At 61.7% G+C, this 15,973-nt stretch overlaps 1 protein-coding gene across 2 annotated transcripts; it reads right to left on the bottom strand.

The window, feature by feature from the left end:
* Window positions 1-1,693: 1,693 nt before the first annotated feature.
* KRI1 (KRI1 homolog) lies at window positions 1,694-14,135 on the bottom strand. 2 transcript variants are annotated; one of them, XM_038379330.2, is made up of 19 exons: window positions 13,978-14,135; window positions 13,555-13,631; window positions 13,099-13,204; window positions 12,457-12,556; window positions 11,819-11,870; window positions 11,481-11,530; window positions 11,156-11,252; window positions 10,827-10,901; window positions 9,932-10,044; window positions 8,939-9,065; window positions 8,542-8,637; window positions 7,931-8,101; window positions 7,260-7,335; window positions 6,650-6,753; window positions 6,259-6,400; window positions 5,648-5,778; window positions 5,255-5,319; window positions 4,625-4,720; window positions 1,694-3,887 (listed from the first exon to the last, which is right to left on the bottom strand). In XM_038379330.2, exons 1-19 carry the CDS (start codon window positions 14,057-14,059, stop codon window positions 3,416-3,418), a joined length of 2,232 nt encoding a protein of 743 aa, XP_038235258.1. In that variant the 5' UTR covers window positions 14,060-14,135; the 3' UTR covers window positions 1,694-3,415. The 2 variants fall into 2 exon arrangements, with proteins under 2 accessions (XP_038235258.1, XP_038235259.1); XM_038379331.2 differs by having other exon boundaries at window positions 1,694-3,884.
* Between the last annotated feature and the right edge of the window lie 1,838 nt (window positions 14,136-15,973).

Here is a 15,973-nt window from a genome sequence, read left to right as displayed (position 1 = left end):
GCCGCCAATGTGATATGGCTGTGAAAAAAGCTAATGCAGTCTTGGGATGCATCAGACGAGGCATTTCCAGTAGGGATAAGGAGGTTTTAGTACCGTTTTACAAAGCCCTGGTGAAACCTCACCTGGAATACTGTGTGCAGTTCTGGTCTCCCATGTTTAAAAAGGATGAATTCAAACTGGAACAGCTACGGAGAAGGGCTACTAGGATGATCCGACGAATGGAAAACCTGTCTTACAAAAGGAGACTCAAGGAGCTTGGCTAGTTTAGCCTAACCAAAAGAAGGTTGAGGGGAGATACGATTGCTCTCTATAAATATATCAGAGGGATAAATACCGGAGAGGGAGAGGAATTATTTAAGCTCAGTACCAAATGTGGATACAAGAACAAATGGATATAAACTGGCCCTCGGGAAGTTTAGACTTGAAATTAGACGAAGGTTTCTAACCATCAGAAGAGTGAAGTTGTGGAACAGCCTTCCAAGGGAAGCAGTGGGGACAAAAGACCTATCTCACTTCAAGATTAAACTTGGTAAGTTTATGGACAAGATGGTATGATGAGATAAAGATGAATTAATTGCCAAAATCATGTTTTTTTTCATAGATACTAAGGTCAGAAGGGACCATTCTGATCTAATCTGACCTTCTGCACAGCGCAGGCCACAGAATCTCACCCACCCACTCCTATGAAAAACCTCACCTATGTCTGAGCTATTGAAGTCCTCAAATCGTGGTTTAAAGACTTCAAGGAGCAGAGAAGCCTCCCTCAAGTGACCCGTGCCCCATGCTACAGAGGAAGGCGAAAAACCTCCGGGGCCTCTCCAATCTGCCCTGGAGGAAAATTCCTTCCCGACCCCCAATATGGTGATCAGCTAAACCCTGAGCATATGGGCAAGATTCACCAGCCAGATACTACAGAAAATTCTTTCCTGGGTAACTCAGATCCCATCCATCTAATATCCCATCTCAGGGGATTTGGCCTATTTACCCTGAATATTTAAAGATCAATTACTTACCAAAATCCCATTATCCCATCATACCATCTCCTCCATAAACTTATCGAGTAGAATCTTAAAACCATGTTAACTTTTCATAGTAAATAGGCCCAATGGCCTGTGCTGGGATGTTAGGTGGGGTGGGATCTGAGTTACTACAGAGTTCTTTTGTGGGTATCTGGCTGGTGAATCTTGCCCACATGCGCAGGGTTCAGCTGATCACCATATTTGGGGCTGGGAAGGAATTTTCCTCCAGGGCAGATTGGCAGAGGCCCTGGGGGTTTTTCGCCTTCCTCTGCAGCGTGGGGCACAGGTCACTTGATGGAGGATTCTCTGCTCCTTGAAGTCTTTAAACCATGATTTGAGGACTTCAGTAGCTCAACCATAGGTGAGGTTTGTTGCAGGAGTGGGGGGGTGAGATTCTGCAGCCTGCAGGGTGCAGGAGGTCGGACTAGATCATAAATTCTGACCTGAATATCTATGAGTCTATGGGGCCTGGCCTGTTCTGGGTTTGTGATGTACCTAGCACCATGGGGGTGGGCCAGGGCACTACTGTAATACACCCACACATACAGCACCAGGCACAATGGCAGCCTGGTCCAGGCTGGGCTCCTGAAGCAGCAGCCCCCTTGCTTTGCTTGCTGAGGCATGTGGCCATGGGGGACAATGAGCAAGCCCTTTGCCCCAAACCAGCACTGCAGTTGGGGGGGGGTGTCTCATCCCAGCCTGCCCACTACGAGCCTTCACCCACAGCAAGAACTGGGCACTGAATTACAGGGTACCCATAGCCCAGCACCTGCTCCTGCTAACAGCCCCATTCAGCCCCTGCAGACTCCCCCACTGCCCCGGTTTGCTGAAGCTCCCCTGATGCACCCCACAGGTGCCAGATACTCACTGCTTGGCCGCCTGCCGGAGGAGCAGCAGCAGGAGTCCTGCCAGCAGCAGCGCACGGCACCGCCATGGCCCAGCCGAGTGGCAGCAGCAAGCCAGGGCCATCTCCTCACACTCCTGCTGCTCTGTGCCCAGCCTGGGGCCACCAATGCCTGCCACCGCCTCTTAAACCACTTGGAAATCCAAGGGCTGCCTCGCATCACCCTGCTAAGGCGGCTCAGGGGCTTAGCTGCAGCCCGGAGGGAGACAAGCAATGGCCCAGCCACCGAGGGGCAAGGCAGGGCCCAGCTCCAGCCTTGGTCACCTGGGCAGCACCATCAGCCTTGCATGGCCCCCTCCTCCCAGCCAGTGCTGGTAGGGACAGGGCAGCTGGGCTCCAGAGCAGTATGGGTACTAGCCGGGCCCAGGCTGCCCTGCTGTGCCCCAGGAGCTGAGCAGTAGCAGCAGGCCTGGGCCCTGCAGGGGAGTATGGGACCAGCAGCTAGGAGCCACAGGCATTCAGGGGCTGCCCAAACCCAGACCAGAGCCAGGCCTGCCTAAAGTAGCCAGGTTGACAGTGCAGGACCAGGGGCCCGCCCAGCCCTGGGAGCCAATTTGTGTAACGCTGCCTCAGGGCCCCACCCCACTGCCCACGACTCCCTGTGCCCCTGAAGGGAGCTGGAGAAAAGCAGGATCTACCCCCACCCCAGGGCCTTTCTGCTCCCCCGAGAGGCAATTTTGCATCAGGAAAAACAGGCACTGCCCCACCCCCAATTAGGGCAGGTAGGAGACTTGGCTCCACATGGCATTAGCAGGTTCCCCCGAGGACACCAGCTGCCAGGGCTAAGTCCTTGGGTTAAAGCAAAGGCAGCTCCTGGTCTGCTGTGGGGGGGGGGGGGGTCAGCCCCAGGGATGGCACTCACCCAACGCAGCCCAGAGCCTGATGCACAAAGTGGGACCTGGCCCCACAGCCTAACCCTCCACAACCACAATCCCCGTGGCCTGAGGAGTGGACAGCCCTGTGCAGCCAGCATCTCCCTCCAGGGGAGGGCTTGGCTCCTCCTGGGCTGGGGGCACAGACCTCCTTAGTTAAGCAGCAGAGTTTGAATGCGTTCCCCCAGACTCTGGGGGAGGCAGGCCAGGGGGAGCCGCAGCTGGCCCTGGCAGGATGGGCACCGGCAGCCCCAGCGGTCCTGAGACGAAAGCTGCTCTCAGGGAGTCAGAGCACTCGAGCCAGGTTTATTTCAGAATCAGTGTAAAAAAGGGAACAAGGCCCAGCAGCACTGATGGAGAGAAAGGCTCTGCTCCACTCTCTGCAACCAAACACTAAGCCCCACCCCGCAGTGCACCTACTCCAGCAGGGGAAACTGAGGCACTGAACCAGAACAGGTGTCAAGCCCACTTCTGGTAGCAGGAAGGGGTAGTGACCCCAGCTGCTGGGGAGGGGTGAGAGTTGCCCCCCCACACTCAGTTCCAGGGTAGGCCTGGGGCCCCTCTCCCCTAGCTGCCAGGCAATGGCACCCAGCCACGCAAGCCACTGGCTCTCTCCGTGCTCAGGCCCGGGCAGCTTTGCCCGCGGGACCCTGGCGTCCAGGCGCCTCTGCCCGCTGAGTCTGTTGCGGCAGCTGCTTCGTTTTGTGGCGGCGGAGCTGGCGCCAGTGCAGCTGCCGGGGATTGAGCCCATAGGCCTGGAGCCTCTGCCCCCTGAACTCCCGCCCACCCACCCGCACCCTGGCGCCCAGCAGCAGCCCCTGCCGGCCTCGCCGCTTCAGCCACGGCCCTGCCTTGGAAGCGGGGGCCTGGGGCCCAGGGGAGGCCGTCCCTGCCAGACCACCGGGCTGCCCAGCAGGGGACAGGGTGGGGCTGAGGGCCCCTGCCGTGGGCACCGAGGGCCCCTCATCCTCTTGGCGCGCAGCTAGGCCAGCGCCAGATGGCTCCTGCTCCAGCTGCTGCTGCTTCGTCTTGTCCTGGTGCTTCTTCCCCAGTTTGGGCCGCGGCTCAGCCTCGCCGGCCTCCTCCGTGCTGCTGGACAAGGAGAGGGGCCGTGTGAAAGTCGGGGGTTCCCCAGACCAGGGCATTGTGCGAACTCAGCCCTGCCCTGCCAGAGCCACCCACCCCCGCGAGGCCTGCGGCCCTGAGAGCACAGGCATCGCCAGCCCGGGGGCCCATCTAGCCTGGTATCCAGTCTCCAGCAGGGGCCTGCAAGTGGAAGCTACAAGACACCCCGCAGGAGGCAGCAGAAATAGGATCCCCTCTCACCACGCAGAGGTCAGGGCTCCTACCCCAAAGCCATTCACACTGTCCATACAAGCACCCAGCTCTTGGCCTCCCTGGGATCATGTAGCAGGGAGTTCCACCGACCCACTGTACCCCATGTGAACACAGCATTTCCTTTATATGAGGGCAAGGAGCTCAGGAGCATTGCCCCTCACCTGCCCAGCCTGCTTCTCTGGGGGGTCACTGACCAACAGGGCCCAATCAGCTCCGGGGAGAGGAGGGAACATGCTCTCTGCAGAGTGGCCTCAGGTCTGAAACCCCAGTGTCTTTAAGACTCCCTGCCAGGGGCCCACCCCACCCCTGCTGCCAGCCCCCTGGAGCCCCATAGAATGTGCAGCAGCTGGGGGGCCCATCCAGCAGCCCCCTGGGACTCCTAAAAACCAAGGAAATTCCCAGCCAAAAAAATATGGTTAGACACGAGCTCCCATGCAGGGGGTGAGGGTTCAAATGGCACGGTGGGAGCACGGGGGACCCAGTGTACGTACGCAGCGGAGAGGGACTTGAGTATCTGCTGCTTCTTGCTGGTGTTCTGAGCTTTGCGGATGTAGGCAGCCTTGTCCTGGAGCTCCTCCTTCTCCGACCTGCGAAGAGAGATGGGGCAGAAGGGTTCAGATCCTGACCCAAAGAGAGGGACCCAGGGGTCACATTCCAAGGCCTCTAATTGGAGAAGGGCTGAGAGCCAGAGAGCTGGGGAATGGGAAAATCAGCCTGGCCACATGTGAACGGGGCCTGGACAGTAATCTGGCAATGCTACGGCAGAGCACCAGAGAGGGAAACTGAGGTACACACAGAACCCAGATTTCCCGACTCTGAGCCCTCCCCTCCACCCCAGCTCTAACCTCCACACCTCACTCCCCTCCCGGAGCCAGGAGTCCTGGCTCCCTGCCCCCCCTCCGCCCTTGGCTCTAACCACGAGACCCCACTCCCCTCCCGGAGCCAGGGATAGAAGCCAGGAGTCATATTCCACAGGGCTGTGGGAATCTCACCCTGCATGTGGCTTCTGAGCAAAGCACAGTCCTGGTATGAAGCTCCCTGGGGCCCAAGGACCCATCTGCTGCCGTCCCATCCCCCACCCCCAAGCGCCACAGGGGAGGGGCAGCCCCCCAGCCCCTCACCTGTACATGCAGGTCTTGCGCAACGAGCACCAGCGGTTTAGCTCCTTGTCATCAGCGGCCAGGATCTGACGGGGAATGAGAGCAAAGTGGGGGAGGGTTCATGGCCTGTGAGGAGCAGGTATCCACTGGGGGGAGGAGACCCCCAGGAGCTGGGGATCCAGAGGGGGAAACTGAGGCACAGAGAAGGGACAGGATTGATCCCCTCAGGTCAGAGAGTTGGGGCAGAGCTAGGGAGAGAACCCAGGAGTCCTGGTTCCCAGTCTCCTGCTCTGACCACTAGACCCCACTCGCCTCCTGGAGCTGGGACAAAAGCCGGGCTAGGCCCAGAACTGTGGGGAGGCCGGCAGGACACAGGGATGGGTGCTGGGCAGGGAAGGGGCAGCAGGCGGGTACCTCGTCGGTGCTGAGGCCGAAGTCGCAGGGCATCACGGTGCGGTACTTGAAGCGGCAGGGCAGGTCGCCGATCAGGTCCTCGTAGTCCAGCCGGTAATATTCATCCAGGTACTGCTCAAAGGAGCCCGCCTCTGGGGGGAAACGGGGGGCTCAGCACAGCCCTGGGATGGGGGCAGCATTAGGAGCTCCCTGGTCCGGCAGCACCCCCAGTACAGCCCCCTGCCACAAGTGATCCCCCACCCAGTTCAGTTCCCCCTCTCAGCTGCGGGGGGCCCTGAGGCAGACCCAGAGGGAGCCAGGGGCTGGGCCCCCCTGGCTACAGGGCGCCCTTGGGGCAGACCAGGGAGGGCACCGGGGGGCAGGAGGGAGCCTGATCCAACGCTGCCATGTCTTAGCCAGTGGGGGGCACCCCGAGTACGGAGCCCGCCGGCCTGGGCAGAGCTGGGGGAGCCATCCTGGGGGCACCCTGGGAGGGGGATGGATAGCTGGCAGCATGTGGCTCCCGGTGGGGTGCAGAGGGGGCAGGACAGCTGCTGGGCCCAAGGAGCCTGACACCCCAGGATATCTGCGCTGGAGAAGGCTCCAGGCAGAACCCCCCCCAACCCCCTTACCAGGGTCGAACGGGGGCTTCTTCCGCTCCACAGCCTCCGTGAACTGCGTCTTGAGCTTCCTCTTCCCCAGCAATGTCGGCGCCTCCTTCTGCCGCTTCCAGGGGGGGCCTGGCCGCACATGGGGGTCATAATCTGCATCCATCTGGGGGGACAGAACCGCCCCGGCGGCACCCGTCACGCTTGGCTCAGGGAGACAACCCCTCCCGTACCTCCCAGCGCCACGGGCCCCGATCCCCAAGTGGGGTGCCCCCGAACGTGCCCTGCTGGCACCACCCCACTGGGGCATGCTGGGAGCGCCCCCTGCTGGAGTCACCCGGCATTGCCGACAGTGTTATGAGTTCAGTGGGGTCTCAGCACCAGCTGGCAAATTCCCTCTACCCCAGGGACGTACAACGAAGTTGGGGTCCTCGCAGTGTGGCTCGTAGCTCCCCTCTTCCTCCGGCCACTCGCCCCCCTCTGTGTCCCGGCCGGTCCAGTTGTCCCAGTTCCAGCCATCTGGGTCCAAAGGGGAAAGAGATGGTTTCTTTGGAGTAGAATTGTACTCCTACTGCTCCCCCACACACAACCACTGAGAGGCAGCCACCTCTGGGCTGGGGCGCAGCAGCTGATTTTAACAGCACTGCCCGCAGGGTTCGGGATGGGAAGTTCAGATGAACTGTCCCCTTGCTGCCCCCCACAATTTGCAGTGTGGGGGTGCTATGGAGCCAGCCCAGACGGGCTCCGAGTGGCATCTGCGTTGTGCCGCAACAGCTCCCACAGAACCAGCCCCTCAAACTCACGCACTCCTCCCAGACAATGAGTCATTTGCATATGTAAATATGCAAATCAGCCCACCTTCTCCCTGCAGCATGGGGCTGGGGGGAGAAGTGATCTGCCCAGCTGGTCGGAGCAGGGGGTGGGGACGGGACACAGACATTGCAAGGCCCAGTGTGTCCTGGATGGTGCCCCCCCCATTGTCCTCCCCGCACATGCCCCCTCCCCTCCCCTCCCCATCTACCTACCATCCACGCCCTCCTCCTCCTCGAACTGCGGCTTCTCCTCCTCCCCCTCCCCATAATACTTGGCCCCGAAGAATTTCTGTGGGGTGGGAAAAGGAGAAGGAGCCGAGTGAGCAGCTGGGCTGAGTGGGGCAGGATTCCCCCCCCACCTGAGCAGGGAGTCCCAGCCTGGGGAGGGGCCGTGCCCAGTGGGACAGGACAAGGGAGGGCTCCTCTGTCCCACGAACATCCTGGGCCCATCCCAGCCCCATGCAGGGCTACATCTCCTGCCCCGGAGCGGAGGGGACCTCCCTGCCATTGGGGATGCAGCCTGGTGCCATCCCGCTGACCCACAGAGGAGCCAAGCCAAGCCAGGCCAGGCCGGGGGACATGGGACCCGGGGCAGTTGGGAGCCAGCTGGGCTTGGCGCGGGACATTAACCCCTTGGAGCCCAGAGGGGTGTGGCAGAGTCAGGAGATGCAAGGGCCCCATGGGGAGAGTGGGGAGGTGTCTGCAGGCCAGCCAGGAGGTGCTGGGGTGGCAGGGTCTGTACTGCAGGCTGGGAGGCACCCAGGCCCCATTTGGGGATGGAGGTGGGTGTTTGTGCTGCAGGCCAGGAAGCGCCAGGCCCCCCCAGGGCAAGGTGGGTGGGACCCGGTCCCCCAGGTGAGGGCAGGTGCGCGGGGGGCTCTCGCCTGCATGAGCCGGTCATGTTCGGCCGGGTCGAAGGCCCCCTCCAAGTCCTGCTCCCCGAAACCGACGGTCGCATTGCCCGTTGCCTCCCGCAGCTTCTCCAGCTTGGCCAGGATCTCCTGGCGCTTCAGGTTCTTCAGCTGCTTCAACTCCTCCTGCTTCCGGGCCTTCTCCTGTGGAGAGGGGTGGTGGGGGGGGGAACAGGGACTTGGGGTTATTATGGGATGGGCTCCCCTCACTCGCTCACACCTCTGTCACCTGCCCCGCAACTGCCAGGGGGTCCATGCAACACAGAGACGGGGAGGGCGCTCCTAACCCGCGAGAGACTCCCTGTCCAATAGAACCAGCTCCCAGAGACACTGAGGGTAAAGACCAACCCAAGACAGGAGCAGGGAGAGAACCCAGGCGTCCTGGCTCTCAGCCCCCCCCATTCTAACCACTAGACCCCACTCCCCTCCCAGAGCTGGGGATAGAACCCACGCATCCAGGCCCCCTGCTCTCTCCCCCCTTTATTCACTCAGCTCCGCGACTCAGGCTGCCCCACAACGTCCAGGGGCTGGGAAACCCCCAGCCCCCTTCAGCCCACCCCCTGCACACTGTGGGCATCTCTCACCTTCCTCTTCCTCTCCCTGATCTCCTCGCGCTTCTCCTTGCGCCGCTCGTCCTTCCTGCGCACCGAGCTGGCGATGGTCCGGGGATAAGTCCTCACCTGGGGGGGGAACATGGGACATGCGTTACCGCCAGACCCCCCTCCCCACACACAGGCGAGACTCCAGGGACCCTGGTGTCCTGCACCCACAGCCTGAACACCCCCACCCACAGCATGCGGGGCACCCTGCACTGCAGCCCCCAAGCCTCACTCCAGCCGGGGCGGCTGGGGCTGCATCTGTGTTGGGGTCTCCCAGCTGCACTGGCTCCAGAGTCACGCCCCCTCCCCGGGGAAGGAGCATGGTGCCTGGGGAGGGACACAGCGCCCGGGGGGGACACGGCGCCCAGGGGGTATCCTTTACCAGCTGTGCGTCAGGCTCCTCAAAGCGGAAGTTGTACTTGCGCTCAAACTCCTCCTGCTTCTTGAGGAAGAGCTCCCCCTCGTCCGAGGAGTCCTCCAGCCGCAGGGGGGACACGGCCCCAGGGTCCCTGGGGAAAGACAACAAAGCCGTGGGGGGGTGTCTCCAGGAGCTAAACCCACCCCAGAACCTCTCCTAGGGGTGACATGACACCCTGGGTGGGTTGTCGGCGCCGGGGATTGAACCCACGACCAAGGGATCTAAAGGGCTGAGCTAAAAGCCAACAGCATTCACCTGCACCACTGAGGACGGGGCTGGTGTTTAATTTGGGGGCCCCAGCCCAGGGTCCCCGCACCATTCCTCCCCACTGCTCTAGCCCTCCCCAGGCTAAGGACAAGTGCCCCCTGCTGACAGCCATCACCCCCACTCGGTGGCACCGCAAGCTTGCCCCATAAGTTGATTTCAACCTGCGCCCCCTCCAGGAGATAGCCATCCCCTCTGGGTAGGGAGCTCTGCTCACAGGCCATGTTTTCCCCCCGCCTGCTATCCCCAGGAAGTCCCCCCACCCCCAACACTCCCAGCCCCACGGCTGCCCCCCAACTGCCCCACAGCAGCTGAACCCAAGTGGTTTCTCCTCTTACAGCAGCAATAACCCCGCCCCATTCCTGCTCTGATTGGCTGGGGTGGCCACACCCACCCCAGACTGGCCAATGGGATGGGAGGCCGGTCTCGAGTTCCAAAGGACACATGTCCAGGCAGCAGCTGGGGCGGAGCCATGACTCTGGGGGCCCAACCCCCACTGGGCTCTGCAGCACACCAGCCCCGAGAGTCAGGCCAGGCCCCCCAAGTTAGAGACCCCCCCCATCCCCACCCAATAAAACATGGCCCACTCGTGATCTGGCTCCTGGGGTCAGGGGATCCCTTCATCCAGCCCCATGGGGCAGGGAAAGGCAGCAAGCAAGAAAGCTGCTCCCCAGGTGCGCCCACTGCACTTGCCTTCCCTCCTCCTCCTCCTCCTCCCCACTGTAGCCCTTGCTCAGGATGTAGTCACGTAGGAAGCGCTCCCCGGGGTCCAGTGCGGGATTGCTCCAATACTCCTTCAGCGGGGCCTGGTGGAGAGAAGACGGCGGAACTCACTGCCACAAGGTGGCGACTGAGGCCATGACGTCGACACGGGAAACAGGAGCAGCCAGGGTTAGAGTAACTGAGTTGGGAGAGGGGAGGGGGGTTTAGGACTCCCTCCCACTTTGGGGCAGGACCCCAACCCTCTAACTCACACGGGTCAGGAGGGACTTCCCCTAGGGGCAGGCAATCCCATTTCTACCTCCTGCTCCTACCCCTGAAGCAGCTGGTGCCACTCCTGTCAGAGGCGGGAACCCAGGCTAGACAGGCCCCTGGGCTGAGCCAGAGCTGCAGGGAGATGCGGGCGGGGAGGAGAGGATCCAAGGCTGGGCTGGCCCACGCTGCGGCTGTCACAGGCCAGCTGGTCCCGGAAAGGCCGTGGGGCTCAGCAGCTCCAGGAGATCGCTCAGCTGGGGGCGGGTGGGTTAGTGGGCTTGGCTGGGTGGGTGAGAGCTCAGTGGTGAGCAGGGGAGAGAGCAGAACAGAGCCCCGAGGGGCTGGCGCCCGGCAGGGACCAGCAGGTGCCTCCTGCCTGTGGGCTGAGGATGGACTCTCCAGAGGGGAGACGCCGGAGTGCCCGGACCCTGGGCAAGGGGTCGAGCACTGGGCCAGGGGCTGGTGGACACAATTTGGGTTTTACGTTGGCTGTAGACCCTATTCCCCTGCCAGAAGGGGGCGCTTGTGGGGGTCTCTGCCGGGGACGCTGGCCCTGCCCCAGGGTTGGGGGCTCCGACAGCACCTGGCCGGGGAAGAGCGGGCGCCCGCTTACCAGGTCCTCGAGCTGCTGGTCCGGGGGAAAATCCTGCCCTTTGAGCCAGCTGATATAGCCCTCTTGCTCGCGCGCCTGGGGTGGAGATAAGCAGAGACTCCATCAGCACCCCGGACACCTGTGCAACCCCCCCAAATGCAGCCAGCCCAGCAGGAGGTGCCATGCCATGATCCCCACCTAAAGGAGCTAGCCCCCAGAACTGCATCCCCCAAGCCCAGCTGCCTTGAACCCACCAAACCCCCCCTGGCACAGGAACCGTCTCTGCCCAGAGCTCCCCTGGCTGAGCCCAGGGACCCAGAGCAACCCCCTCCCCGCCGCCCGTCACCCACCATCTCCTCCGTGCTCTTGATCCGTTTCTGCAGCAGGGCTGAGCCGCCTTCCCCCGCGCTCTCCTCCCCGTCGCTGTCTGCCACGAACGGCTGGAAGCTGTTGGGACGGGGACGCCTCGGGATTAGCAGCAGGCACCGGGGTTCGAAGCCACGGGACCCCCCCCCACCGACCGGCTACAGGCGCCTGCCTGGCTGGAGTGCTGAGCACCAGCTACCCCAGGCACACCTACCCCTTTGGGGACCTGCATCCCCCCCGGTGGTCCCTGCGTCTGGTGGGGTCACCCACACACCCCCCGTGTGCCCCACACCCCGTCCTCCCCCTCACCTCTCCTTGATTCGCTTCTGCTCCTCAACGTAGCTCTGGGAGACGGCTCTCTGCACAGTGAGGGAAACGGGGTTAAACTTGGCACCGGTCTCCAGACCCCGGCCCTGAGATGCGGCCACCTCTGGGGTGGGGCCCAGCAGTCTTTCAGCAGCTATGCTGCAACAGCATAGGGCAGGAAGAGGAGAATCCCACGTCCCATTGATACCACAGGTGGGGTTTAAGGAGGAAGAACAGGCTCTGTAGTGGGGAAGGCTTCCCTGGCACCTCCTCCCCCTCTCTCTGGGCAGAGATACAGCCTCCCCCCAGCTTGAGAAGGCCCTCTCCAAGCCGCTCCCCACCTTCCGTCTTTCAGCTGCTGCTTCCTCGTCCTCCTCATCCTCCTCGTATTTGCTGGAAGAGGAAAAAATTGGTTATTTGTCTGCTTCAGCCTTTACACAGCCCCTGCGCCATGTCACCTCCATCACCCAATCCCGGCTACATCCACACTGCCACAGACCCACAGCTGCCTGCCGGAGCAGGACCCCTCAAACTCTGCACTGCCCTTTCAGCGACGGGGCAACCAGGCCTGAGCCTTTGGCCAGTGGACTCCAAAGGGAGGTCAACCCTTCATCCGCATTGTCCTCAACATACACCTAACACCTGAAGCGCCGCATTAAGCCAATGGCTATAATCCAGTCGCAGGCTTCTGGGCCACAGCCAGTCGCTTGCAGGGGTCAGGAAGGGATGTTTTTCCCAGTGCACAATTGGCCACATATATTCTGGGTTGGGTCTTTCCCCCCCCGCCTGCCTCTAAAGCATCAGAGATTGGCCTCAGCTGGAGATGAAATACCAGTCAGTGCAAATCAGGGCTCTGAGCTGGGACATCCTCCATCTAAGATGCGTGGCCGGTGGGTCTTGCTCACTTAAACTAGCCTTAAACTCTATGAAATTGCTCCTCCAAGGACCTCTGTGGCCCAGCCCAGCTCCCGCTCCTTACCCTTCCTTCTCCAGGATCACCTTTCTCTCGTAATCCTTCAGGTACATGGGTTTCTCCTTCCTCTTCAGGGCCACCTCCCTCCCCCTTTCTGACAAGGAATCTGAGGACAGAGCCAAAGCCCAGCTCCGTGCAGGGAGCCAGGCACTCCAGTCAGTGGGAGGCAGCTGGACATGCAGGCCAGGAATTCGGGTGTCCTGCAGGCTGGGAAGGGGCGTCCCCATAGATCAGGGAGTCGGAGCCAGACCCAGCCCAGCATTCCTGGCTCAGGGACCCCAGCCATGGTCCTTGGGGGTGGGGGCTTCAGGAATGGAGTAAAGGCAGTGGAGGAGGGGGTCCCAGCTGGGAATTAACCTTGGGGGGCAGGAAGGGGATCCCATATGGTGCGTCCCTCCTAGGTTATTATGGAAACGTGGCAAGCTGCCCATGGGAGCCAGGATCATGCCTCTGGCTCCAGCACTCCTCCCAGCACAGCTGAGCAAAGGGGGCAAAGTTACCAGCGGGTCCCACCTAGGACAATACTTCCTCCTGGCAGCTCCACACAGTTACACCAATGCTGTGGCTCTGATGGGGGGAGCCACCGGGGGCAGGGAGAGAGGGGGAGGACTGCACAGCAGAGGCACGCAGGGGAGGAGGAGACATTACCTGCTTGGCTGTAGAAGGTGGCATCTTTCTCGTAGATCCTGGGGTCCTTGGTTTTCAGCAGGGCCAGAGTGCGATAGAAATCTCTGTCTTGCAGGGGATCCAGCTCCTGCCGAAGCCAGCGGGTTAGTCAACAGCGACCCCCACCCTTTCTCTGAGACTCTGTGTCTAGCACTGACCCCACCCCACAAGGCACCAAGGGGTAGCTCAGCGTTATCCCCACAGGACAGAGGGGGAAACTGAGGCACTGAGAAGGAAAGTCACTCACCTAAGGACATAGAGCCAGTCAGTGTCAGGGCCGGGGCCAGAACTCAGGAGGAATCCTGGCTCCCAGCCTCCTGCTCTGACCCACAAGCCCTCCCTCCCCTCCCCGAGCTGGGGACCGAACCCAGGAGTCCTGTTCTGAAGCCACGCCGCATTCTCAGGCCCGCTGACCCCCAACCTCCATCCCAGGCTCACCACGTCGTCCCCACTTTCCTCCGATTCCGAGCTGGACTCCTCACCGGCCCCCGTGTCGGCCCCATAGCGATCCTGCACTGGGGTGGTCAAAGGCAGTGGGGTTAGCGGGGAGCTGGGGGGGGTCTGCGGGTACCTATTCTCCTCTCCCCAGGTGCCCCACCCGCCCCAACTTTGCACCCTCTAGCCACGCCCCTCCCCCGCCTCCAGGGCCATGGAAAGAGGGGGGCTGTCTCTAGGTCAGGGCAGGGGGCTATTCGCTGAGCTTGGGGGCAGCCCAGGACAAGGGGGGGCTGCAGGGGCAGATGTCATGCAAGGGGGGGGGCGTTGCAGGGACAGGCCCCTGGTGGGGAAAGGCGCCCTTGGGGTGGGGGTTCCCCAGGCTGGGATCGGGGGACCCCCCGGCAGGCCCCGCCCCCGGCTCACGCCGCTGCAGCTCCTCCCGCCGCCGGTAGCGCCCGTAGCGGGCCGCGAAGCCCGCGTTGATTTTCAGCCCCGGCTCCGGCATCTTCCTCGCCCACCACGTGGGCGCCGGGCACTTCCGGGTCGGGAAACCACGTGGGCAGGCCAAGGGGGCGGGGCGCCCGCCCCCGCAACCCCTCCCCCCCTATTTAAAGGGACCGCAGCCACCTGGGGCTGTCACTGAAGACGGTCTCCTGCTCCCCTCCCCACCACCACCAGAGCCCCGGACCCCCCACCCCATCTCCTTCCCCCACCAAACACCCCCAACCAGAACCCCCCAGGACACCCTCTCCCCCCCAGCTCTGCCAGTGCCCCTCAGTCCCAACCCACAGCCCCCCGGCCATCCCAGCCCCAGGTGCCCCTGTGTCTATCAATCTCCCCTCTGTATTTTCCACTGAATGCATCCGATGAAGTGAGCTGTAGCTCACGAAAGCTTATGCTCAAATAAATTTGTTAGTCTCTAAGGTGCCACAAGTCCTCCTGTTCTCTTAGCAAACCCCTGGATCTTAGGTAGTTCTCGGCTCTTATCCCTGTAGTACCTGAGTGCCACAATCAGGAGGTAGGGCAGAGCTATTGTACAAATGGGGAAAGTGAGGCCCGAAGAGATTTGGGCCTAAGCTACTTGCTCCAGGCCACCTGGGGTCTATGGCACACTCTGCTGGAGAGGTGCACCGTTCAGGTTCACCCCACAGTGAACTACATCACTGGGAAGCAGCAAAGACAGAAGAAAGGGGCCCGGTGTGGGGGGTGAGGAGCTGCAGCTGGGAAAAGCCTCTGTCTCTGGTAATCTCCTCTCAGCTGCTTGTGGCTTCTGGCACTTGCCACAGGCTGGGATGTTGTGAAACAGCCCCAGCTGGGCCTAGGGCTTTTGCTTTTATTTTTTAAAGCTCCTAGCAGCAGCCAGCTCTCCTTTCTCCTCCTCTCCTAGCTCGGAGGCTGGGCTGCCCCACCCTGGCCTGGCAACAGGCACCCAGCTAGCGTTGCCAAACGCTGGCTTCCTTCCTTCCGTTGCTGTGTCACTGAGTGCCACACCCAGAGGCTGGGCCCAGGCCGTGGGGACAGCCCGTCCGATAAAGCGTCCCTTGCAGCGTCACCTATTGCACAAAGATCTCTGCGGAGACCCAGCCAGCCCTAGGAGCGGAGACAGGCCTGGGAGCTTGGATCCCCACCCCACAAGTGCCAGGGCGGCCCCTGCTGCCCCCCCCCTTACAGGTTCCTATAGCAGCATCTGAGCCAGGACAGACACCCTCCCTTGCAGCAGGAACCCCCAGGCCAGTAGCTGGGAAACCAGCTCCCCTGCCCTCTAGGGGCCTAGCAGAAAAGGGGAAGGTACCTGGCCACCATCCCTGAGCTGGGCTCCAAGCATGGCTTGGGGGGGAGCATCTAAGGTAGCGCTGGATTCCCAGCCAGAGTCACAGCAAAGGCTCCGGAAAAACCTGAATAGTTCTGAGCCCCTTCTCCCTGCAGCCAGACATGGATCAGTTGGGAGGAGAGCTCTGCCTGAATCTCGGGGATATGGGCAGGTTCTTTGCATCTTCTCCAGTCCCTGTCTCCCTACAGGAGAGCAGGAGGCTTAGACAGCGGAAAGGAGAGGGTGCCACCAGGAAGCAATGGTGCCAGAGCCCCAGTGTCCTCCTCTGGGCAGAGTTACATCAACTGGCACAAAAGGCAGGAGAGCCCCTGGCCCAGCCCATCACGGTCCAGTGACAGGGGAGCCAGAGCAGGAGCCCAGGGCTGGGGGGCAGTGGTGCCGTAGTTGTGTGGGACGTGATGTGGGTGCAAAACAAGAAGTATCGTGGCAGCTGCAACTACTGCCCAGCTCTGGGAGGGGAGTGCGGTCTAGTGGCTAGAGCAGAGGGTGCTGCAAGCCAGGACTCCTGGGCTCTGTTGCAATCTGTGACACCTCAGAAGAGTCACTTCCCCTTCCAGTATCAAATGGGAGCGGTGACGGGAAGTTTGA

This window comes from Dermochelys coriacea, chromosome 20, assembly GCF_009764565.3.
Source record: "Dermochelys coriacea isolate rDerCor1 chromosome 20, rDerCor1.pri.v4, whole genome shotgun sequence".
Classification (NCBI taxonomy): Eukaryota; Metazoa; Chordata; order Testudines; family Dermochelyidae; genus Dermochelys; species Dermochelys coriacea.
This window is presented reverse-complemented; position numbering and strand designations above follow the sequence as displayed.

Coding starts and splice junctions, on each gene's coding strand:
- KRI1 (XM_038379330.2), bottom strand. CDS start 14,059: ATGCCGGAGCCGGGGCTGAAAATCAACGCGGGCTTCGCGGCCCGCTAC. Junction 13,632..13,977: donor GCGGGAGGAGCTGCAGCGGC/GTGAGCCGGGGG, acceptor TGACCACCCCAG/TGCAGGATCGCTATGGGGCC. Junction 7,336..7,930: donor AACATGACCGGCTCATGCAG/GCGAGAGCCCCC, acceptor CCCACCCCACAG/AAATTCTTCGGGGCCAAGTA.